Raw genomic sequence first — 26859 nt, forward strand, 5'->3', positions numbered from 1 at the left:
AGGAGCATGCCCCGATGATGTCGGTAGTGCATAAAGGCACGTGGGGGCCATACACACTACTGAGTCACATGATGAGTTGCCATGATGAAATTCAAGTTGGATCAGCCTGTGATTTCAGTTGTTTACTTTGATTTTTTTTGTTATTTGAATCTAGCCCTCAAGATGGATTCAAGAAGACCGTTGTTATGTAATTTTGTTAGTCATTTTGATCTTTAATATATTTCGTTCAACGAGACATGATATGTGATTTCAGTGTTCCCTTAATTTTTTGAGCAGTGTACATTTAATTGATTGATGGATCTTTAACAATGTGCTTTCTAAAATTCCAAGTTACCAGCTTTCAGTTCCATACTCAATAAATGAGTAATATTATCCAGTATAATGTTAATATACAGTATTTATTTTCATTGTTTTGGAATAATTATTTTAATCGAAATGTTGAATAGTTTAAAACATTAGAGGAATGTAGGATAGGATCCTTGGGTACACAGCTTTAGATCTTAGACCTGCTTCTGGGGGAATTTGTTGATCTCATTCACAGGAATGATGAAATAGGTGACTTGCTGCCGGGTTCCAGTCTTATCCTTGTAGTTCTCTCTGTGTTTCTGACAGAGCTTCCAGCCAATTATTTATGATTATGTACAATTACCCTTCAAATAGTCATATTAAAAACATCTCAGAACTCCCGTCCCATTCTCACCTGTCCGAAGGTCTCGAGCGTCTCCTGGCGGTCGAAGTCCACATTGACGTGCGTCCAGTAGGGGGTGTTGAGGGTTCGGTGACGGCTCTGAGCCTGATGGGCTGACACTAGGAGCCGGTTGTTGGAGAATATGGATAGGAATATCTCACCGAGGCTATACGGGTTTGTGCTGCAGGATGTCCTGAACGTTTTTGATAGTAGCATTGCCAAAAGTATTCCCGTACAAGTACTTATTGCCTGGAATATGGCCGCAGTACCTAAACAAATGTGAAAGCACACGTCTTTAGGACCTACTATAGCTTAGAGTTATTTTCTATAGACATCTGTTATTTATGGGACGTTCAGCTCGAAAGATACGTCGCTCACCTGGGCATCAGGGAAGGTGTGATATAGATCGCGTTGTTGTGCTTAATAAGCTTTCTATTTCCTCTGATCGCCATGTTACTGGTATTTTCTACCGGACCCTCGGACCACGCAAGGAGCAGGACAAGCAACTGCCCAGCACCGGACACAAACACATGAAGAGACCTACCTAACTTCGCACGAATAACAGGTTGCCTGGCAACTGCCCTGCCGGTCACGATATAATGACAGAACTGCGTAGGCTACATAGCTTCATTAAAAAAAAAAATATATATATATAAAATAGCAGGATCACATAAAAACTAGCCCTATTAATTACTTAGAAATGACTAATCTTATACTAAAACATTATTGCTTTTCTATAATCTTTAAATATAGGCAAAACATGTGAATGTGTAATTGCTTTGAGTGCTATATAGGCTACCCAAACACATTTTCTAGTTAATCCTCAATATATCTGGTTTATCTAGACTACAGGGCATTTCTTCCTAGAAATGGTAAACAGTATTATAAATTCAGATAATATACCGCCCTGACCCCCTCTCTCCATAGCTTGCCACCTTCGGCTTCTTCCATTTCCCTCCATCTGCCTACGCCAGACGCGCAAGTCAGGCACCGCGATGCACAAGTGAGGACAGCCTCTGCGCTCATAGCGCGGGATAAAACGAAAGCTCATGAATATTTGAACACCTTTTTGTCCAAGGAGGATAAAGCAGATGCTGCATGCGAAGTGGAGATTTTTGTTCACATGCGACGCTATGAAAGAGTCTAGGTTCAAAGATCAATGAACATTTGGTCCAGATAGGTTTAACAGCGGCACGTTAGACGTTTTTCTTTGCTCTCAAATCAAGCCAACAAGAACATTTCATCCTAAAGTGCAGGGTTGAAGGTTTCCTAAGTTAAAATGGCTCTTTTAGTCCACGTACAGACTGTCCGCGACCTTCGCGGGAAGGGGGACAGAATCGCCAAAGTCACATTTCGAGGTAACAATCTCAATTACTTTATTACCCTAAATATTAATTGATTTCTCTATGGCCTAAATACTATCCTCATTTTGATGGCACTGTGCCAGGGGTTTTGCGATGTGATTCATTTCGTTTGGCAAGACTTTGGTTAGGTTGGTGAACCCCAATGAGTTAACGCGCGTTCTACCTTTGAGCTGAAAAGTTGGGGAAACCCCTCTCTGCCTCTGCATTCCCGGGTGGTAATTAGAGACTGGATTGTGGAGGTGAGGAGCTTTTAACAAAATGGGAATACATAATAAGCCTACCAATGTTTTGAGTCAATGAAAACATTTGGGGAAAAACTATTTAATGTCGTTTTAAAACGTTTTTAGGCTAACCATTAGATTGAGTAATTTGTTAATTAAAGCATATTGTCCCATATCTACCAGAGGGAGATTATTTATCTAATCCAGCACGTAGCGGTTATACTCCTTTATTTCACATTGTACGGCATTAAACTCTGATCCACCGGGGCTCACCCCCTCCTCACCACGGGCTCAGTGGAGCTGGATAGTCGACACTGCATTCAAGCACCAATTATTTTATCAAATTAATGGTATTCCAATAAGGAAGCTGTTCTGTGGTATATATCCAATCACCAGCCATGTCTTGTAGAAAACGACTTGGCAATGCTAATGGGCTTGGATAGATAAAGCATGCACGAACAAAAATACTTAAAAATACTCTGTATGAAGGCTTGACTGATGCTCATTAGTGTAAGGGTTATGTGTGTGTCTGCCTGTGTGGGAGTGCGTGTTTGTCGCTTCAGCTGGTTGGCAATTTCAGCACCTCGGAGAGCGAAGTCAGGTTTCTGATAACACTGTATTGACAAACATTTTGGTGTGTTTCTGTGCGTGCAGGTGCGGTGTGATGTAAGGGCTTCAATGTGTGTGTGTTTGTGTGTTGTTGTTGTAGTTATTGACGTTCTCCCTCTTTTTTGTGCCCTCACATTTTTTTACTACGTTTGTGTGGATGAATACCTGCAGTGACGAGTAAGGGCGAATGCGTAAAATCTTTAAACATGAACCATAATAACCTTCTCAAGTGTTGCCGTGATGTGTAATGTAAATGCTTTGTTAAGTGTACGTAAATGAACCTTTGGTCTGTCTGTAATGTATTTTGTATTTGCGTTTACACTGGCAGCCGAATGCGATTTTGTTTAAAACGAATTGTTTTTTAAAAATAATCTCATGAGACTTTTTCAGATCTTTAGAAGTTCTCATATCAGACCAGTAAATGGAAAAAAAGAATTTTGGCAACGAATATTCTTATAATAGGTCATCCAACGAAATCATCCGACAAAATCCTACAAAATCATCTCTGAAGTGCCTAAGAGGATGTTTCTATAATCTTTGCAGTTGCTGCAAAACATTTCATGATTTCACAATGTTAAATGGTTTCTTGATACGTTTTTGTGGCATCAAACCGACACATTTTTGGTCATTATGCTTTTAGACATCAAACAACGTTATGACATGGCTAATTGGTTTTATTTATATTTGTGATGACATCATAATGCTGAATTCATTGTTGAAAGAAAGATGGGATAACACATAATAATAATTAATGATAATAATAACAACAACTTATTGAAAATCTGTAGAGCTTTTCATAGAATGTCAGAATACTTCAAGAGCAAAAAATGAAAAAGCAATGTATATTTTACGGGTGTGTCTTTGATTTCTGCATCCCCCTAAGATGAGAGGGTCAGGTCATGGCTTGAGCAAGGGAAGTGGTCAGTGGATGGTAGATATTGGTGATGGAATAATGGGGTTTTATAGTTGCTCACTTCTATTCTTCCCCGTGTGGGACCCACTTAGTGATTGCCTCAGCAGCTCTGGGCATCAGAACGATGAAATCAGAATAGTACAGTGTTCTTCACTACAGCCCTCTTCATATGCAGTGTTGTATTTCTCTATTTACTATTCCCCGCATGCTTCAGATGCTACTCCTCAAATACTATTTGCAAAAGATTAGAAACTGGCAGGCCTGTGTAACAAGAACTGTGAGTGTGTTTCAGATGCATTTTTTTCAGATAAAAGAATTAGCCAACTAGCTAGATAAACTAAACTAGTCAAAAACATGTTAGTTCGTAAGTCAATCTGCAACCCAATGGCTAAAGAATGCCAGTTACATACAATAAAACAATGAAACAAGACCAGAAATAATCATTTAAAACACCAATAATAAAAAAAACTGAAACAAGCACAAATGTACAGGTAACCTGACATCTCCAGAACTTAAATTATGACAATGAGTAGCCTACTATTTAGGAAAGAGAAGGCCAATAGCTGTTTACACTGTGGCATATGATAATAAAAACCTGCTTCAACAGTGTCGCCCATAGCTGTAAGGATGAGGTTTTGCCAGTTGAAAAAGACACCTGGTGTACTTACACTGAAACCCTATCTCATGTGGCTTGTCGTTCAGTGTAATTGTGGAACTATAAAAGGTGTTCGGTTTCTTAACAAATAACATATGACATCAGAGATGCGTCTGATATAACAGTGTAAGACAATCCTTTAAAGCAAAAAATGCGTTTTATTTTAATTCAATCTTTTTGTTCTTCTCCTTTGCTCCTTTCAAATCCACATTACTTCCTGTGGTGTTTGAGATTTTGTTAAAAACATCCTGCTTGTGCTCTGGTACAAGCTGTCAGCAGGGCTTCCCAAGTGCTTTCAACAGACTGTTTCCTGTCTGGACAGGAAGGGCCCTCACAGGAAGCCTAGAGGGGTGGACACCTGACGGTTTTGTAGCATTGTTACCAGTAACCAAAGAATTAGACCTCTCTCCAAAAAGAGTGTCATGTATATTTACCTATGTATCAATTTAGAAGATGATGATTCCAATATGTTTGTTTTTTTGTCAATGCATTGATTGATATTTGAAGTTTGCAAATATCATACCATAACCTGTATGCCCGCACATTGTAAAAATACCTTGATTTTAGGAACTGGTAAAGGACAGTATGTCCACTAAGGCCAAGATTTTACCCAAATCTTCTGGCACCAAGTTGTTGAATGAGAGCATGGATGTTGTAAAAGTTATTCTGTTATTCTATTTCTGGAGTCCCCCCTTGACATCATAATAGAAGGATGCTAAATTGCCCGATGGTTTTTGGACGGCTTTGTTAGCTTCAGTATAGTGATTACATAAGCGACCCAGTTGTGAAGTCTAGGTCTTCCCTTAGCCAGATACAACGATTTGCACTGTACTGTAGTATGGTAATGCCTTTCTTCTCTTCCCAGGCCTGAGGGAAGTTACGCAGCCAAAGTGTTACAGTGTATATCATTTAAATGAGAAATTAAACAATTAAACAATTCCACCATTGCATCATTTTGTCTGAGTCACCCTGGTTGAAATTAAATTACAGATTAGCAAATAGGTTATCATTTGGCTAGGTTTTGACAACCATTTCTAACACTACCTTCTTCCTGCTTTTCTGTCTCTTTTGAACTCTTCTATAACAAATTAAAATGTATAAGAGTCTTTATTGGTGTTTGAAGGCTTTGTTTTGCACTTTCTCTTTTCTGTCAATCTGTTTGTTTCTGTCAGTTGCTCTGCTCAATTAGAGAAATGAAACAGGCTGCCAAACTCATTCTCTACATCCCAGGGACATTAAAAGTGCTAAGACCGTCCCAATTCTATTTCAATATTTTATTTTATTCTACCTTATTTAAGGTAAAAAATGTTGCTTGTGCCTGTCTTTCTCTGCCCTGCCTGTTGTTCTTTTGGTCTGACTGTTTGCCTTTTTTATTGTCTGTCATTACTATTAATTTAGTTTTGTCTCTCTCTGTCTCTCTCTGTTGTCAACTATTTGCCTTATTCGCTCTCCCTTCTACTCCGTTGTCTAATTTGAGTTGTTTGGTCTTAAGATTACCTTACATAACAGTCTGTGTGTAAGAGAGAACCAACTCTCTTGAACTAACAAGCCCATCATATCAGTTTTATGAAAAGATAAATCATGACAATCACATTCCGTCAGTCCAACGTTCTCTGTGAAGATTAAATATATTGACGTTTAAACTAATGTGACAAGTTATCCTTATGAAATCGTCAGAGCAGCATGGTCTAAGGCTTTTTTTTACATTCAACATCTTGAATATGTAGTATTTATTAACAAATCTATATTTTATCCCCTAGGATGCAGGAAATGTATAAAACAGATGTTACTCAATAATAGTTTCAGTGACTGAAAAGGAACCAGGCAAGCCTAATTCGTCCCGCCTGTGAATAAACGGGATGAATTATGTTGCCCTTGCTGGATTTAACCCAGGGTCTCCTATGTGTTATACATGCGTACAATCAAATGTAATCTTAAAATGTACGTACGTATGATTTCACCGACAAAGCTGGTATTCATCAATATTATCTTTGTCGTATCCTTAAGATCAAACTCATGTCTGGTCGGAGACCGTGTAAACAAATGTAAAAATAAGATAATTCTTGATTCTCAATAAGACCATCATTATCACGCAAAACAGCAACCCTAACAGCCTCAGTATAACACATTATTATAACACATTATAAAATAACTACCGTAGGCTATTATTGTATTATTTATTTCATTTTATTCTGCATTTTCCCTCTGTTTGTTCATGCGTTTGTATGCTTTGAAATGTCTTTGTGTGTGTAATGTCCTATACAAATAAACTTGCTTTGCCTTGCCTTTCCTAACTCAGGCCGTATCAACGTATTTGGAGATATGGTCATTATCACTTCAGTGGCTGGCTTCTTTATTAGCTAACAGATCTTATGTTGACTAGTGAGAGGATACATTAACCAGTGGTTCTGGGTCAAGCAGTCACTCTAATGATGGCAAAGTTCTTTTAAAGGACTTTGTCTCTGGGCTGAGATGCAAAATGCTGTTATGTAACTGCATTGATTTTGCATAGATATATTTTTGGTTAATTAGCCGTTTCAGGCTATAATATATGTTGAAATCTGTGAATTCATAGTTTGATGATCGCCACACCTGCATAAATTACAGGTTGTGTAATATTTAAATAAGGACAGGTGCAGGGCGTTCTCACGTCCATGGCTTTATACGATTTACCAATCTGCGATGACACCTACGCTCATTTGGACTAAGGGCAACCGTTTCATGAATCACACTTAGAGATCATCGTAAGTCTCTACCAACATTTGAATCTGAGATCTTTCCTGAGAAGGTTTCATGAATGAGGATCAATGACTCCAATTACTCTATGGATAGTTTGTTTCTTTAGAAAACAATGAGTTGAATAGCCAACCATTATGCTATGTGAACTACGTTATGTAAATTGAGAATGCCGTTGTTCCATCGCATAATCACCATCAACAGTTTTATTTTAGGCTTACTATAACATAGCTACTGAAGCTTGTAGCCAGTGTTTCTGTCTATCCTTAAAAAATCCTAATGCATAATTTGTTTTGTCCATGGCGAGGATTGGGGTCATGCCAGATATTTATTTATTTATTTGCCTACCAAGGCTAATTACTGGTCTGTGACAGGAGCAGTAATAGTGCGCATGTGTGTGTGTTTAGTTGGCAACCTCTGTACACATCTTTCCACACACATTGACAGGCATGAATAAACACAAAAACAAACAGCCTCACAAAAGCTTTTGGATAATAGCCCTCATTTACAAAATGTCTTTGACCAATAGGCACTGTATTTCCTAGCAGTTTTTTCTATATATAGTACATTGAGTCATAATTTCTTAAACAACCTGGAGGAAAGTGTAAAAGTATGTGTATCTACTCTATCACTACATAAAGGAAATATAATGGAGATATATCTTTGTCCTTGTTTTCTAATCTTATTTAAAAATATAATGTCTCCATAGAGAGATGTAGTTCTCTTGTCTGTCTCCCTTTTTCTTTCCCCTTGTCTGTCTTTGGCTCCCACCTCTATATTTTCTGTCCATCTCATATGGTGCCATTATGAGTCATCATTTAATCATATTTCCTCTCCTGTGGCTCCCTATATCAAGCATCATGTGGTTTTATGTTTGTCATTAGATTATTATAGCACTATTACTATCATTTGACCTTTACACTTAGTCACATGTAAACTGTGTTTCAAGTATTTTCATTGTTCCATGGAGCAGATACACAATCAAACTACGGGATTATTATTATTGTAATCAGTTTACATAGAAGTAACATGGAGGCGAGGTAAATTGTAGCAAAACAGCACTAAGATACATCAAAAGGACATGATAAACCAAGCTTCTCATCCACCATTTATTAGCAGCTGAATAGTTTGGGAAGAGACTTCTATTTCCTATTTGTCAAAGGATGAATCCCTCTTCTCTGTTGCCTTACATAATTGTTTTAATATGATGGAGGTGGTGCAGAACAGCTATGATGGGGATTATCCCCCTCACCACACCGGCTCTGTGTTCACCAAAGCCGTGAGTTCTCTTTGAGATTTTAGAAGTCTCTCAAAGCCATCCAGGGGATACTATCCACTCTCCCTAACTCCCTTGTGTTATTTGAGATTCCTGTATAATCCATAGGGGTTTCCACCTCTTCCCGGAGCATGTTGTTTCTGTACTTCAGTGAGGGCGACACTATCCGAGTCTGTGCCAGTGTGCACTCATAAGAATTTAATCATATCTGAAGGTAGCATTTGTTGGAGCAACGGCGGTGCAGTCCATTAGTATTTGGACAGGTACACAAGTTTTGTTTTTTTGGCTCTGTACTGCAGCACATTGGATTTGAAATGAAGGAAGGACTAAGAAGTTAATGTGCTAAAAGAAAGTGTAAGATTGATTTAACCTTATTTCTCTTGAACAAGAAGGATGAATTTTCTAAATGTGACTTGCTAATATAAGTGCGCCATCAGAAAGTCTGAAACAAGTAAATTGACCTTATAAGGCAGGGGGTGGGAAGCTAATGTCAGATGGTATTGAAAGTGATGGTGTAGAATGTGAGTTGCATCCATGATTACTGAACTATACTTGACTTGCAAAAATACACTGAAGCTACGGAGAGAGTGGCTAAAATGTTAATAAAGCACTAATAAATATCCACATAACTGACAATATGTCAGTCGGACAAAAGTTATCCTAGAATGTGATGCCTCATCATGGAATAATAGAAAATGCTCCCCTCATTAATGTGCAAACATTCCACAGTGGTAATGTCAGGCTATTTGTCAGTTGCACAATACATCCTAAAAAGTATATTTTTGTGTGTGAGTGGTTTAAGATAGCTATGGAAATTGTTTAGAAGTATGAATTGTCTTTAAAATGCCTGCATGATAAATTAACATTAGCAAATGTTAAATGCTTTAAGTAGCTAATGTCATAATTATTAAATTCAGATTTGTTTGGCGGCTAATAAGGAGATGGCAATTGAAAGAACAGTGGTGGATGTACAGTATAGCCAGTTACACTCAAGTAGATTACAGTATTCAAAGTTTGCACAGTCCAAACCACAATATGGGGTTGTGACTGAATAATCTAAATTTGGGCCCTAGAGGAAAACCAGTTAAGAATCACTGCTATAGTGCCTAACGGTGCCATTACAATAGAAACCATGAAATTCTGGCAAAACAGATTTGACAAACCAGACATGGTCAATTGTAGTTGTGAAAAACCTGTCCTCATTTGTAAATTTTTACAAAGGCCTAAAAGAAAATCTAGATTTTAAAGAATACCTTAAGTGGCTGGAAGAGTCATTACCACAACCAGTCAGAATGAATACCTAAACTGAACCATCTAAAGTTGAGGTTCTTGTGAGAACCTGTTGAGGTAAGGGTTATTTAATGAATAATTAGTATGCATTAGTAGTTTTATTATTTGATTTAACCTGTCTAACCCATAAATCTCGCCCTTTTCTTCCTCAGGTCTGTCATTCTACACGCGTGTGCTGGAGAACTGTGAAGATGAAGCCAGATTTGATGAGGTTTGATACACTTTATTTTAGGACTTATTTATAATGACTTAAAAGAAATCATCCAAACTACTTTAAACACCTACTCTGATGCATAGCTTTGGCCTCCAAAAGCTTACAATCGTGGAATCGATGTCCTCTGGCCATTAGGGAAACAAAGGCATTTATTTAAAAAAAAATCCACCAGTCAGTGTCACTTATACCAAAAGGTTCTGGAACCCTAAAACCCATGGGAAAAAAACAATCTCTGCAACCTACAGCACTCCAATATGTTCATAGCACTGCTACACCTATGCCCCTTATAGTTCTCAATCTGAACAACACCCATTCCTCCAGTATTATTGAATAAGGTGCAGGAAAAGTGGCATAGTCCAAAAATCTACTTGGCTCGATGATCTGGGGACATGTTTTTCTTCCCCTGTCATCTTAGCACTTTCACATGCCTGTTAATTAAACCTCTCATGACTAACAGCTGAAATCTCTCGGCATTGGAAATCTCCTGCTGTGATCCCTTTTCACACTGTAGGGGCAACAAGATGACCCCAAATGTTAAAAGCCTTAAACTTTTATCTTGCTCTGACAGTCTAAAGATTTAGAATGCCTGGGCAACAAAGCGTTAACTGCCAAAGCATTAATCTTGAGTCCCACTCCATTTTCTCTGCAGCTCAGTCAGGCTTCCAAGCTGGCCGTAGTATTTCAGCATCTCTTAAGGTCCTAAATGACATTATTTCTTCTGTAGACAGAAAGCAGTGTTGTGCAACAGTGTTTATTGATTTGACTCTGTCAACCATCACGTACTAATTAATAGATAGAGCAACCTATGGTTCTTATTGGACTGTCTCGCCTGGTTTGAAAACGATTTCTCTGACCACATGCAGTCTGTCAAATCTGAGGGGTTTCGGTCCACATCTCTTGTGGTATTTAAATGTGTTCCTCTAGTTGTGATTCATGGGCATCCTATTCTCTGTTTATGTTAATGATGTTACGCTTGCTGACGGTAAACCCCACATCTGCATTTATGCCAATGATACTATCATGTAGACAACTGGCTCCACTCTGAATACTGTGCTATCCTACAACAAAGTTTTCATAACCTCCAATACCATCCTTTGACCTCCACCTACTCCTCAATACCAAACAATTAAATTAATGCTCTTCAACTTGAGCCTACCAAAACCTGTCTAGCCCTCAAACATCCATTAATGGGACTAAGTTAGATTATGTCAACACTATAAATACAGTGGTGTATAGCTTGACTGATCACTCTCATTGAGTACTCACATCATCCAACTGTTTAATATTACATCCAGACTTTGTTTTTCCACAACAAGGCATCCATTGTCCACAATTCCCAGTATTGCCTTCTAACTTTGACCATCCTGCCATGCCTCAAATACACCAAAGTAGTCTATAGTCCTGCAACTTAAAAGCCCCTCAGTAAATTAGATGCAATTTACCACACTGCTTCATCATCAACAGTCATCACTGTGACCTTTACACTCTGCCAGCCTACGCTTTATATATAATGCCAGACTAAATGATTTTAACCTATTTTCTAGTACCTTTTAGGTAGATTCCCCTTCTTCCTTAGATCACACCTTAGCTCCTGCTACTCTGATAGTAACCTGCACTCTCATAGATAAATTGGACTGTTCACCTCTAAACCATTGCAGAGGGGATCATGAAAATGCTAATTCATTTTGGTTCCCCACTGACATTGACTGGAATGTATTTCTAAAGACTTTAAAACTTGACACTGTCATTCAAAAATGAACAAAACAAGCCACTACCAGAACAATGTACCTGCTTAATCCATTGACCACATCTGTCTGTATTTGGTGTAATTTGATGTTTATTGTTTATTCCCTTATTTCAGTGTATAATGTTAATTCTTTCTTTTTTTTATTATTTATGTGGCTGTGTGTTGTCTCATCCTCTTGCAATTGAATGCTTTTGGCCAAGTCAACACAGAAAATATTAATTAGGTTTTCAGTTTTTAAGGCTACATATTTTGTATGCCTTATTTTTACATAGGTAAAATCATTATGTAGGGGGAGATGGATAGAGTACAGAGGAGCACTGAGACAGGAAGGGGTTATCAAAAATCTTGTAGCTAAATAGGATATGTGGCATATAGAAATGTATTGCTTTTCTATACCTCTGTCCGATAGATAACTTTATTTTTCTTTTCATATTCCACCACAACAAATGTTACGTCAATGAAGCCTGCTTAAATTGATTTCCAACTGAACAGAGAGTTAGAGCCATTTACTGTAAATTAACAAATACCATAGCAGGTTTGAGAATGCTGGAATGTGATTCTGATCCACTGTAGACTTGTAATCTCTCAGCTTTGGTTGAGGCTGATGATTGGCGGGCTCTGTTTAGTTCTGTAGCTGAATGTTTCCCAGTGGAAGTCCTCTTTTCACTTTGGGAAATCAGCTCTGCTTTGCTTTAAGAGATAAAGACTACCACTGGGAATGGGATGATGAATATAGGGAGTGAAGGTAGGGTAAGAAGGTTTCAGAGATTTAGGGATGGATGGGTGAAAATAATGGAATAATGAGAAAGAGGGGAGAGGAAAATAATGTGGGAAAAAGCAATGGAGATGGAGATTTTCTAGACAAAATGTAGGTCAGTAATTCCCATTCTTTCCCATTCAAGGTTCTCTTATAGGGAAGACAAAACATTATAAAGATTAAGTCATCCAGTGCAAAATGGAAAGTAAAAAAAATATATTTTATTAATCTCAAAAGTCCCAAGCTGCATATTTACATTTTGGGGCTTGTTGTCTCTAAGCAGAAAATTGTTCAGTTGAAAGGCTTGGCTCAGGGAGTGAGTAATGTTTCCTTTACTTATAACCAGAGCCATTGTTTTGAGTCTAATCAGCGACAACAGTTTTGTGGAATTTGGAACTTACTCATGCCAAGGACACACAGACGCACCACTCATTTACCAAGGGTACTCTTTCAGACCCATTTACTTGCTTTTGCTCTCACTAGCAGCACTAACAGAACCTGGTCCAGTTTCTGTATAGGGGGAGTGATGTGAACTGACAGTATTCCAGCTCTCCCTACCCAGGATTTGTGGATATTAACAAAGAAACGATTGAAGAGGTCATTATGTCAACATTAATAGATTGCCAAGTCTTGCCCCAGGCAGCCAAGGGCCTAGAGTCCCCCTCGACAATGTATGTGCATGTAGTCTGAAAAAAAGTAACTGAAAATGCTTAGGATGTAATAGCAGTTTTGTCTTCGTTATTGTAAGCCTCCTACTCCTCTTTCCTCCTCCTCTATCCCAGGCTCTCTAGTAGAGGGAACAGCACCATTAGCATAGAGATAGGATGGCTGTTATTTTAGGCATGGACTGGAACATGCCTTTGATATCAGAACGATTTCTGAATCTCTATTCATAATTCAACACGGCTGTGGTTGCGGGTTAGCTTTTAGCTGCAGTACATTGGGACTGCCACGTTGATTGAACCGTAATTTTAATTTCTTCTACCCCATGTTAGAATTAGCCTAAAAGCAACAGATATTTTTAAATGCATATTACATGCTGTCCTCATCACATACTACATGTTCTCTCCTTTACATATTACTTTGTCTCTTCAGTAAGTACTGCAGGTTCTCTGCATTGCATATTACACAGTCTCTTTATGACATATTACAGGTCCAATTTGCATATTATCTTGAGTGTGTCAGCCAAGTGTAAAGGGTTTTCACTGAAAGTTGCTCCTTACTACTTACTGAATCCCACTTCTTGATTCCTACCATCATCCACTGTGGCTGACCTCAGTGGTTAATTATCTGGTTACTTAAAAGTCACTTCCTGAAAGTGCCGGAATCACATCCCTGATTGGCTCAGGCTGTAGTTGAATCACAGGAAGCAGGGCAATGTGGCGGTTTCCGTTGTGTTTAATTGAGCAAGTATTTTTGTTAACTCAGCTATCTAAATCAGCTATCCAATTCATGGACGGTTCGGCTCTAGACAGGAATTTTCCAAAATATGAGCATTTTGAATAAAAGCAAGAGTAAGAAATTATATAGTATCATGAGGGCTGTTAAACAAATGGCCCTCTGGTGGTTTGAGTAAAACAAAAAACTAAGCATTAAAATGTGTGGGGGTTGGGAGATAACTCAGTATACCTAAAAATGACTAAGACGAAATTTAAAGTAGATATTACATTCATAAATTTTTTTGTACTCTCTCAGCTCTGTTTATATACAGTTTTTTTCAATTGCTTGAGGACATTGTCTAACTAGAATTCAAGGCCCAAACACTATTGGCCAGAATTTAAAAAAGGCTCTCAAAACAAATACATGACACAAAAGCACTACCTGCATCGAAATGTACAATTTGTTAGCAAATTAAAAGTGATTAATTACTCAATAAATACCAACTACAACTATCGAAATACCCCAATATGGTTAACCCTTTATTATATGTCTGTGCCATTTGTTTATACAATAATTACATTTTCTACCATAAAAGGCAAATAAACGTTATTACAGCATCTGCTGTATTAAGATTATTTCACCAAAGATGACCAATGTAGAAAGAATATCAATTAAGAACATGAATATTTAGAAACACAAAGACTTTACCTTTTTCCTTTTTTTCTTTTACAAATTCAATAATGCTATATATAAAGAGAATATAAATAAAATACATCAAGCTAAAAAATTACTCCAAAAAAAGCACAGTAAAAAATGTATTTTACACTTCTTATCTACTGTATACAGTACAGTAGAGTTTTCCACAATTGCTAACCCACTAAAACTGTTTCTTCAAACAATACACACAAAATAAATGTATTCCAGAAGGAATACCCTAAACCATATGTGCTATTCACCTGCTTCACACAATTCTCTGTTCCATTGGCACCTTTGGCACCGGCAGTCAGAATGTTAGAATGAATGGTAACACTTTACAATAAGGATACAGTCATAATCATTATTAAATGCATTAATTGACATGGATTAATGACTTATTAATGCATTTTTAAAGCCTTGATTATGTGTGCATGTGTTCGTAAACATAATAACGAATTATTAGTTAACTGTTGGAACACATATCGATAAACATTAACTAATACATTAAAACATTGTGTAAACTCTAGTTAATTAATGCATCGGGAAAAAAATGAACTGTGTGTGATTGTGTCAATAAACATGTTACCAAATGAATAGGTAACTAATAAAGGACATGTTAAAAAACATATATTGCAATCCAAATCTTAATTGATGCAAATTTTCATTGGTGTGCATGTGTTAATACACAGGAATATGTCTAGGTAACTGTTGAATGGCCCAATAACAAACATGAAATGATTTCATGATGATATAATGCAACTACAGATCCATGATTTGGTGTCTTTCATCATAGCAAAAACAATTAAACGTTTATTATTGAACATAATCAGTTCAAATGAAGTCATTTCTTAGAAGGCAACATATAGAATAACCCTAATTCCTTTAACAAACAACACCTTTCCCCCAACTACTGTCATTTGTTGCTGAATACTGTCCAGTCACAGAAGCCAGGCTTTTGTCCTTCGTGAACATTACCTTACTTGTTACTTAGTGACCTGTTGCTTACTTACTTGCTTTTTCTTGTGTCCATCATGAACAATAATAGCTGTTGTCAATCCTGTGTATTATTTCTTGTTGATATGTCATGATGTTCAAGAACTTATGTGTTACACTCCAAAAGTATTGCTTAATTAACACATTTATAATTCTGCTGTTTCAAGAATCTGTTATATATATATACTTTAAACATGCTTGAATGTTCTCACAAAAAACAGCATTTCATTAACTCCAAAGTAATATTACCCAAATGTCTGATGCTTTTTATAGTCTTTTATGCAAAAATGCAGATCTAATTTATTCATGCTAATGACTGTAAAGCAGTATTTTTTAGTTTATTAATGCTTTTAGATGATTATGGACTGTTACATACTGATAATTAATAATTAGTTAAGTTAATGTGTTATCCTTATTGTAAAGTCACTACTATTCATTTATTTATTAATTGCTGAATAGAACTTGCAAATTGTTATAAACTATGAAGTTCTTATAATTAAGTATTAGTTAAGTAGCTTTGTGATCCTTGTAAACTGTAAAGTCATAACTATGTTTTCACAGCTTAAAAGCACTTCCAGACAATAATAATTTGTTTGATTATAATTAAAGAAAAAAAAAAATTATTGACACAACCACACACAGTTCATTATTTGTAGATGCATTAATTAACTATTAGTTTACACTATGTTTTAATGTATTAGGTAATGTTTATTGATATGTATTCCAACAGTTAACTAATACTTAGTTAATATGTTTAATAACACATGCACACATAATCAAGGCTTTATAGATGCATTAATATGTCATTAATCCATGTCAATCAATGCATTTAATAATGATTATTACTGTATCCTTATTGTAAAGTGTTACCGAATGAATTAAAACTGCCACAGGCAAGATCACCTATATTTTAGAACAGTGGATGACAACATAAGATAGAGAGGTATAGGGAAGAGCAAACATTTAGAGGAAGAAAAACCACAATTTTCAATGTGATTTGTGACACTATAGTTCACCATGTTCTTGTACATGGTATGACAATGAGGGAAATTGGGCTGAATACAGAAAAACCAGGGCTGTTTCACTCTTGCATCAAATGTCTGGACCTTACTTTAAACTTATCTGACTACTGTGCTGACCACCCTTTTTTCTGTATCTGTGTGGAATAGCACACTGAGGACAGTATAGGACAATTACACAAAACTGACACTGGTTTTCATACAATTTTTTTTGTATTGTCAAGAGACACCAACTCATGGTGGTAGACCATGCATGTAAGGCCCAAGAACTAGGCATTGTGAAAATGGCTGTTGAAAACAATATTATACATACCCAGAGAAGAAGAAGAATTTAAAACAATTTAAGGGTATACAAACATCCTGAGCATTATATGAAGACCTATGGCCAAGGTTGAGCCAGAATAAACAGAATAAACATGTAATTCCATGAATATTATTCTATATCTGTCTAAGACACTTTTTGCCGTCTTGGTCTGCAGTGTGTTTGAAAGCAAAGAGAATAACTGTTTAGTAAAATAAATAATGCTGTTTTCATTAGTTCATACTGCGGGAAACTCTAACACTCAACAGGATAACACAGCTTCCCAGCTCACACAAACGCACCATTCCTCCTCGTTCTCAATCACCGGCATTCTAAGCACCTGTTTCTCATTACCTCTTCAGAATATAACCTAGGTCTGTCCTCCTTTCTCTGTGAGGTATTGTTTGTAGCATACAACCTACTAAGCCTGTTCTAAATATGAGATTATTGTCTACCAATTTGTCCCTAGCCTGCCTTTGTTTTTTTTTTTAGTTTGCCTAGTCCTTCTGTACTTTTTCCTGTGCTTTCCTGTGTACTGACCAGTTTATAGTTCTTTGACATTCTGTCTGCAGCTCGCAGCTCACTGCTTGTCCTGTTTCCCTGTTCTTACCTAGATTACCCTGTTTATCGACCACTGCCTGGTCTCCTAACCAAGTCTATTGCCTGCCTCTGGATTGTTTATTAAAAAAAAAGTGTTTATTTGTTTATTAACTTCTGCAAGCTCTGCAATAGGGACCAAACATCTGCCTCCGAGTTGTATTCTCACAGATGATCAACTTGACTCCAATTTTATTAAAAGCAATTGAGAAAAATATTAATACCAACTAAAAGCTAGACTGTTTGGGAGAAATTCCCCCCAAAACGAATAGAGGACTATTTATTTCCCCATTTTGACAGCTAGAAATAGTCACTGCAATCCCACAGACCTCATTAAAATGCATCCCCAAAGGCAAAATAGTGAGACACCCTGGCCCAGATGGCAAAATAGTGAGACACCCTGGCCCCACTGTCTTACTAAAGGCAAGCATTTCATGGGTATTTATGACCATGAAGCTATACATTGCATGTGTCACTTCTATGGTTTATTTTTTGTTGCTGAGTTCTTAAAGATTCAACAACAAAAAACACACACACGGACACACACACTGTGATTTCTAATGGGGAATGTTTTGTCTTTGTTCCTCCTCTGCAATGCGCACCACCATTAGACTTCAATGACATCTCACACTCACAAAGAAATCGCTCCTCTCTGAATTTAACCTAGAAATGACACAAAAGCCCTCCATGAAACAAAATCGAGGAAAACCGATCGTGACCATTAATAACTATAAGATAATTGTCTTATCATGGCCAAAACTGGAGATAAAAGTTAAAAACAGGGCATGTTAGGGCATTTCTGTGTCAGTTATTTTCCCAGGTACATTTCTTCTAATAATCTACCGACTCTACTCAGCAGTTCACCCTACACCAGATGGCCTCAGAGCCCCACACAGCAAGAAAGCAAACAGTTATTGGAGTTTAATCAAGGCTGCAGTCCAGTTGAATTAAATTCCCAATCATTTCACATTAGATTAGCTCAATCTAGAATGACTTCACAGCAACTGGAGAACAGCTGACTGAACTAAAAACTGGACTTATTTAAAATGTACTCAAAGTCTAATAATATTGTATGCTGCTGGATGATCTTTGTACTTGTGTGGATTTAACAGTTGAATTCGTGCCTCGTTATTTAGACAAACGATGTGCTCAGGGAGGTGCCATCATTGATGGTGCACTTTGCCATATTGACCACATTCATAAATAACAGTGCATACATCCTTATTAACCTCTAATGAGTTTGGGCTATATGTCACTCAACCGGAATGATTGCATGTATAGTTTGCGGCATTGAGAGATAAAATGGATTATAGCAAGATATAGCCAGACTTAGTTGTGAGAGATACGCTTGAGTGATTGACATACAGAGGTGGCGTGGAGAAAAACAGGAATGGATCGTCCAGTTGATCAGAGTGAGTGAGGGAGAGTTGGAGGCAGAATGTGTAGGAGTGAGAGGGAGAGCGAGAGAATGTGTAGGAGCAAGAGGGAGAGGGAGAGCAAGAGAATGTGTAGGAGCGAGAGGGAGAGGGAGAGAATGTATAGGAGCGAGAAAGAGAGATCGAGAGAATGTGTAGGAGCGAGAGGGAGAGCGAGACAATGTGTAGAAGCGAGATGTGGATAATTGGAGAGCACACACATAAAATGCACTCATTTACACACACACACTCTTCTTTTGAAAGTATGTCCACCTTCCTTCAGTGAGTGTAAAGCAATCCACCATGTGTGTAAAGCACCTTCTCCTGTAATGCCAAATAGAAATGTTTACGTAGGTTAAACAAATTATTGAAGGAGTTGAAGTGAATTATGTAAGACTACTTTCCTTATCTCTGATGGGGAGCCTGTGTGTTTGTTGATGTGAGGTTCAAGCATGTATTGGATGGGCCACCTCCGCTTTCCCTCCCCCTGTCCTGAAAATGCAGAGCAAAATATCACATCCCTCCCTATGAAAATGACTTATGTCATTTCCCAGCTCAAGTAATGAAGAATAGCCCACGACAAAGCTGTTCTAATGTATTTTTTTCTAATTCAATATACTTAATTACAGGCACTTCATACCTAATACTTTTTATGGAAGTCACACATAAAGACAGATCGAGACTTAGTGCAGTCATACAGTAGGTACATAATTGATCTTATCTTAGATGTTTTCATCCTGTGTCCATGGTAACAGTCAGGAGGAGTCAAGGGATATGGTCTGAGGACCGCAAGGTGACTTCGCTCACCCGATTAAGCCCTGGTTTTTACAGTAAAGGATTATGGGGGTAAATACTTCACCTCAGCTGCATCTGTGCAGTCAGTGGGTACCTGGTGTCTTCAAGAAGAGCATCATTCTTCCAATTAGGGCCAGCTGCCTGCTTTTTTAAAGAGAACTCTTTAATGACCGAAGAAATAAGGATGAGATGCGAGCTAAAGAAGTAGATTTGTGATCCCCAGACAGCTTGAGAACTCTTTGAGGTCAAAACACTGTTTTTTATTATCTGAGGCTAATGCTGTATGATATTAGCTGTGATTTTCTGTATGATATGAGCTGTGATACATATTTGAAACTGTGATTTGATTTCAATTCCACTTACTAAACATATTGCTCACCACACCTCTACTGCAGAGGGACAAGGGAGAACCAGGAGAAAACAAGTTTTGATCAGTCATGAGGTTTGAAGTTTTAGGCTTGCTACTGTAGCAGCCTGGAGGCCACAGTTAGGGCCTCCAGGCTGTTCCCTATTGCCTCTGGTTGGGGATCCTATTTAAGTTGCTTCAGTTTAGCTTTCAGTTGTCAGTCATTGTTTTGTGTCTGCGTTGTATGCCATTTCAGTTCACGGTTGTTTTTCTGCTTTGTTGTTTAATGCAAGAGGAAGTATATTAAAGTAATGGACATCCCAAAATGCTTTACGCCTCACGTCCTTCACCTCAGCAGTGACACTGACTTTTTCTTTAAGTGAAAAGATGAGGGAATCATGGAAACCCCTACTCTTTTACTCCCCAAAGGGGTGACTAGATTAGATTAGATACAGTACAATGAAATGCAGTTAGCATCTAACCAGAAGTGCAAATAGAGGAGGGCAGAAAATTAAACTATTAAGAATGTTAAGTATATATACAGTTCTGGAATAAATAAAGTGACCACTCCAATTTTTTCTTAAATCAGCATCTGTACATGTATGGCATCCATTCCATTCTAGTGTCTTTTAAATTCCAACCCAGGCACACCTCATTTTACTTAATCAGGTACTGATTAGGTGATTACCTGAACCAAATCTAATTTAACGATGAAAAGTATAAAAACAACTGCTGTGATCATCACTATCCTCTTGCAATAAGACCAGCTGGATGGCAAAAACAGTGCAAGTAGTACCTCAAAGCTAATTTGAATAAAAAAATACTATTCAGCATGACAAAAGAGTTGAAAAGAAAAGCTTTGAGTGAGGAAACAAGTTAAATTCTGGTTTTACTGTCAGGGGGATACAGTGAGCATCAGGTTGCTTCCATCCTGAAAATTGCAAAGCCGGCGGTTCATAAGAACAAGGTCAAGCAACAGACATTGGGGACAGCAAAGCTACAGACTGTCAAAGGGCGAAAAACGACGGTCCACTGACCGAGATTACGGCAACTCATTCGAATGTCACTCAACAACCGTAGGATGACATCAAGTGACGAGGACGGTTCATTCATCATCAATGAAGAGCAATGAAGAGTCAGGCTGAAGTTTGCAAAAGACCATAAGGATTGGACCGTAGCGGAATGGAGTAAGGTCATCTTCTCTGACGAGTCAAATTTTCTGCTTTGCCGAAACACCTCGTTGTCTAATGGTTAGACTGAGACCTGGAGAGGCCTACAATCTAAACACAAAGTGATTGTTCCCTTGGATCCATTCCAAAACTTTAATATTCTTCTGGTGATGCCATGCTTTTGTGGTTTTGGATATGTGCTTTGGGTCATTATCGTGCTTAAATGGGAACTTCCTCTTCATCTTCAGCTTTCTAACGGACGCCTGAAGGTTTTGTGCCAAAATGTACAGGTATTTAGAACTGTTCATAATTCCCTCCACCCTGACTAAGGCCCTGGTTCCAGGATGATGCTGCCACCACCATGCTTCACTGTGGGTATGTTGATCTTTGGGTGATGTGCAGTGTTGTTTTTGCGCCAAACATACCTTTTGGAATTATGGCCAAGAGGTTCATCCTTGGTTTCATCAGACCATAACACATTTTCCCATGTGCTTTTGGGAGACTTGATATTCGTTTTTTGCAAACTTCAGCAGGGCTTGGATGTTTTTCTTTGTAAGAAAAGGCTTACATCTTGCCACCCTACCTCATAGCCCATTCATATGAAGAATATAGGAGATTGTTGTCACGTGTACTACACAGCCAGTACTTGCCAGAAATTCCTGCAGTCCCTTTAATGTTGCCGTATGCCTCTTGGAAGCCTCCCTGACCAGTTTTCTTCTCGTCTTTTCATAGATTTTGGAGGGACATCCAGTTCTTGGTAATGTCTCTGTTGTGCCATATTTTCTCTACTTGATGATGACTGTCTTCACTGTGTTCCATGGTATATCTAATACTTTAGAAATTATTTTTTACCCTTCTGACTAATATCTTTTACCCTTCTGACTAATAACAATGAGATCTCTCTGATGCTTTGGAAGCTCTCTGCAGACCATGGCGTTTGCTTTGAGATGCAACTAAGAAAATGTCAAGAAAATCCTACTAGAACAGCTGAACTTTATTTGTGATTAATCAGTCACTTTAAATGATGGCAGGTGTGTAATAACTTCTAGTTTGAATGTGTTTGGTTAATTTTGAACACAGCCACAGTTATAAGAGGGTGTGCACACTTATGCAACCAGGTTATTGAAAGGTTTTATTTATCATTTTTCCCCCTCGAAGATTTCAGTTTGTATTTCAATTGAATTGTTCACATTATGGGTCACATTAAAAGTGGAAAATGTTCTGACATGATTTCTCTTTGTCTGATTATTTTACATCACAAGAACCAGGCATTTTAACAGGGGTGTGTAGACTTTTTTATATCCACTGTAGGTGTTGTCCAGGTGGGTCAGGGCAGAGTGTAGAGCTGTGGAGATGGCGTCCTCTGTAGACCTGTTCGACCAGTAGGCAAACTAGTAGGGATCCAGTGTTGAGGGGAGGCAGGACTTAAGGTGGGCCAGAACTAATCTTTCAAAGCACTTCATGATTGTGGGGGTGAGTGCAGTCCAGTCGGAAGTTAGACGCGATTGACTGCTTCGGCACTGGCACAATGGTTGTGGTCTTGAAGCACGTTGGGACAACCACCTGGGCCAGTGAAACGTTAAAGATGTTGGTAAAGACCTCGGCCAGCTGCCCAGCACATGCTCCTAGCACACGCCTGGGGACACCATCGGGGCCAGCTGTTTTGCATGCATTCGCCCTGTTCAGTGCAGACGACCCTTCTGCGGTGGATAGTCTGACAGGGACGCGTCTGGGGGGAGTTCAGCTTTAATGGCTGTCTCTTTCCCGAAGTGTGTGTAGAACTTGTTTAACTCATAGGGTGAAGGAAACGTTGTTGGCTGTGGCGGTAGTGTTTTTTGGCTGGTAGTCAGTGATGGCTTGGATGACCTGCCACATGAATCAGGGTTTGGAGTTGTTGTTGAAGTGTTCCTTGAGCCGCAGTTTGTGGTAATTTTTAGCCATCTTGATGCCCCTTTTCAGACTGGCCCTGGATAAGCTGTAGGCCTCTGCATTGCTGGATCTGAAAGCAGCGCTGTGTGCCTTAAGCAGTTCTCTGACCTCTCTGTTCATCCACGGCTTCTGATTGGGGAAGGTCTTTATTAGTTTATGGGTGGTGACATTGTTGGTGCAGATGTTGATGTAATCCAGAACGAGGAAGCATATGTTTCAGTGTCCGTATGGGAGTTAAGGGTGGCTTGAGTGGCAAACAAACTACAGTCTGTGTGTTGAAACTGGTGCTGTAGAAGTGAGTCTGACCCTTCTGGACACATTTTGACTGTACTCACTGATGGTTTCACACGTTAAATACTTGGGCAGTAGAAATTGTGAAAAATTGTCAGATTGCTCCAAGTGGTGGAGGGGAATGGCTTTGTAAGCCTCTGGAATGTTTGTGTACCCATGGTCTAATGTATTGTCTCCTCTGGTGGGGCAGGAGACATTCTGGCGGAATTTGGGAAAAACTGTTTTCAGATTTGAATGGTTGAAATCCCCTGCAATCACCAAAACCCCATATGGGTGTTCTGTCTGGTGTTTGCTAATGGCAGCCTTGCTAATGGCAGTTCTTTCATTGGTAGTTTAGCATTACCATCCGGGTGTATCTCCTGAGACCTGTAAAATGGCGTACATCTATTCATTAGGTATTCCTGATTGCCAGTTAAGATAGTTTTCGTACAGCATTTTTTTTATATATAAATGAACAGTCTACCACCTCTAGTCTTACCGGAATCAATTTAAATCCTATCCGCTCTGAATATATCTCGGCCATCCAGCTCAATTGTGTTGACGGTTATGTTGTTGTTAACGGTTATGTTGTTGTTAACTCTAGATGAGTTACTACAGATATTAACCAGTTTAATATACACAAACATGATAGGTTGTGCATAACCTATTTTTACAAACTTTTATCAACATTATGTTCCGTTCACCACCTGGTAACTTGCAAATCCTTGAAGGATGTGGTGAGCACTCAGGAGTTGTGACAGCTGGCCTACTTTCCCTGGCTGGAGAGCAAGTATTTTCTAAATAGTTAGAAAAGTTTTCAGGTACCAATCAACACTTATCTCACTATACTGTTAAATATAATTAAATGTTTTTGACAATTTAAATGTAAGTTAGAAATAAAAAGTATATTCTCATATCAAACAGGGCGGCAGAGCTACAGCATTATAATATGTTGGATCACAGTTGCTGGTAGCGTTTCACCTGTTTCATGTATTATGTTGTGTTGGGTAGTATTGTAAATATAAGCATGCTCATTCTATTCATTCTCCCTCTGTTTCATGTACAGCTCCGGAAAAAAATTAAGAAACCACTGCACCTTTTTCTTTCCTTTCCAAAAAAGTTGAAAAGGAAAGTTTGGGGACAGAAGTGTTCAATTTGCAGTGGTCTCTTAATTTTAACCTTTCTGTTTCTCACTCAAACCTTCCTTTTTGACTTTTTTGGAAAGGAAAGAAAAAGGTGCAGTGGTCTCTTCATTTTTTCTTGAGCTGTATATGTTATGTTGGGTAGTATTTTAAATATAAGCATGCTCATTCTAATCATTCTCACTCGGTTCTTGATTTAGGTGTGGCGAATCTCAACAAGATGCCCTGGGCTGTAAGGGAAAAAAAATGTGTGTCCCACTTGAGATTTAAATTTGCAGAGAGTGCTTTTTTAAAGACTATTTGGGATTCTCTAGTAACAAGAAGCATGGGGTTCTCCAAGGATATTTTACGGTCTCCTGATTTTCCTGGACAGTGCCCAGAATGTCAATTTAAGGGCAGGAGAATGGACTGTGTATTAGGCTTTTTTTTGTTTATTTATACAAGTTGTTAAGGTATAATGATTATAACAAGCTAGTTTTAGCAAGAGGTAGATGTAAGGGAATCCTGCGTCCCCTCAACAAGGGGTCTAGTTGAGGGTCGGTGATGGTCTTGTGGTGGGACAGCACAAGGCACATGACTTCATAACCACAGAGGCCAGTACGATGGGTCTGTAGTCGTTAAGTCCTGTGATCCTTGGCTTCTTGGGAACTGGGATTATGATGGAGAACTTGAAACAGCTCGGTATGCAGCATGTCTCCAGTGAAGTATTGAAGATGTTTGTAAACACAGCAGAAAGCTGATCTGAGCTTTGGGGTGGATGGGGAGACACCGTCAGGCCCTGCTGCTTTCCAGGGGTTCTGTCTCTTGCATAGTCTATTAACGTCCCCCTCCAGGTTTGACATTTCCATTGTAGTGGCAGGGGTGGGGATGATTGGGATGGGTGATTGTGAATTGGCCCGATGGTGGGGGGTTGGTGTTGATGGGTGGACACACAGGGAGATGGTATGTTGTCAGGATGGCCCTTTAGTCTTTCAAATCTGCTGTAGAACTCATTCAGGTCACTGGCAAATTGCAAATCATTAATGTAGTGGGTGGGGGGGTTAGGCTTGTAATTGGTAATCTGTTGGAGGCCTCTCCAAACAGAAGCAAAGACATAGGTCAAGAACATTTGTTTTAATTTATACAGGCACTTTACTTCTTTCACTGCCTTACCAAAGCTGTATTTAGCCTCTTTGGACTTGTCTCTCTCCCCGCTCCTGAACGCCTCCCCCTTTTCCAAACGCAGCGAAGTTTGGAAGTGAACCAGGGTTTGTCATTGTTGTAACTCACCCTAGTCCGTGTTGGTACACAGCTGTCCTCACAGAAGCTTATGTATGATGTCACAGCATCAATGTACTCATCCAGACTATTAGTGGCAGACCTAAACATTTCCCAATCAGTGCATTCCAAACACGCACACAACTCCTCAATTGTTTATTACTTCACATCTTTGACATTTGCACAGCAGGCGTAGAAAGTGTTTGCCTGTATGTGGGTATTAGATGGATCATGGTGGTCTGAAAGCCCTCCAAATGTTTTTTTTTTTGTTTTCAATAGATCCTTACTGGAGAATTCTGCACAATGTGTTTCCTCAGAGATGAACTCAGTTTGACTTTATACTGTACCAATATGGTTCGAACCCATCTTGGAGACATATGTGTGACAAAATGGGTTTTCTCTGTAATGACCTCAATTCCATGTGTCACACAACCCCATGTTGTGGCATGTTGCTACTGTAAGCTATCTCAGTTTCATCATCACAGTTGGTGTGTGAGTTTTCATCTTTGTCCCATTAACATCACGCTGTGGCTTGCCTTCACTCTCCAGGTTTTCTGGAGGGGAACAAATTTAGATTTAGTGTCAGATTTAAGTGAAGTCTTGGATAGTGGGTTCAGAAGTTTGATCAAGGATATGAACAACAGTTCAGTCTGTTCAAGATTTGTTTTCAAGATTAATCTTCTGGTTTGCTCTGTTTGTTTTCATATTTTTTGAGCAACCCGCAGTATAGTTTACCTTTTGTGTGTAAGAAATATTTTTCTTTCCCAAATTGATGAATTATGTACATCACTAATATGCCAGTTGCTCTTGTTATTCATTGATTTTATACTGTATGCATATTTTCCAAATGCTAACGACTGAATTTAATATAGAATGTACAGTAAGAGAGAAACTGGTAAGAGGGAGAAACTGAGAGCAAAATTGCTACATCCCTCTTTACAGACAATATTTTTTTAGTAAATGGAGAAGACATGGACAAAGCTATACATGCATTCTAATTAAATAACTGCATTCTAATTACATTTTAACAGTAGCTATACATGTTTTAAATTTCCCTTCAATTTGTTCAGGAAGTTATGT

At 38.5% G+C, this 26859-nt stretch overlaps 1 protein-coding gene across 6 annotated transcripts in view; it reads left to right on the forward strand.

Annotated features, from left to right (window-relative positions):
- The first annotated feature begins 1680 nt into the window (after window positions 1-1680).
- otofa (otoferlin a) overlaps window positions 1681-26859 on the forward strand; it is a 128503-nt gene continuing 103324 nt past the window's right edge. For all 6 annotated transcript variants that reach the window (XM_020056458.2, XM_020056460.2, XM_020056457.2 and 3 more), the window contains exons 1-2: window positions 1681-2046; window positions 9905-9963. In XM_020056458.2, the coding sequence (XP_019912017.2) occupies window positions 1968-2046; window positions 9905-9963 (138 nt within the window). In that variant the 5' untranslated portion in view covers window positions 1681-1967. The remainder of the gene's footprint in view (window positions 2047-9904; window positions 9964-26859) is intronic.

Source organism: Esox lucius, chromosome 18 (genome assembly GCF_011004845.1).
Source record: "Esox lucius isolate fEsoLuc1 chromosome 18, fEsoLuc1.pri, whole genome shotgun sequence".
NCBI classification, from domain to species: Eukaryota; Metazoa; Chordata; class Actinopteri; order Esociformes; family Esocidae; genus Esox; species Esox lucius.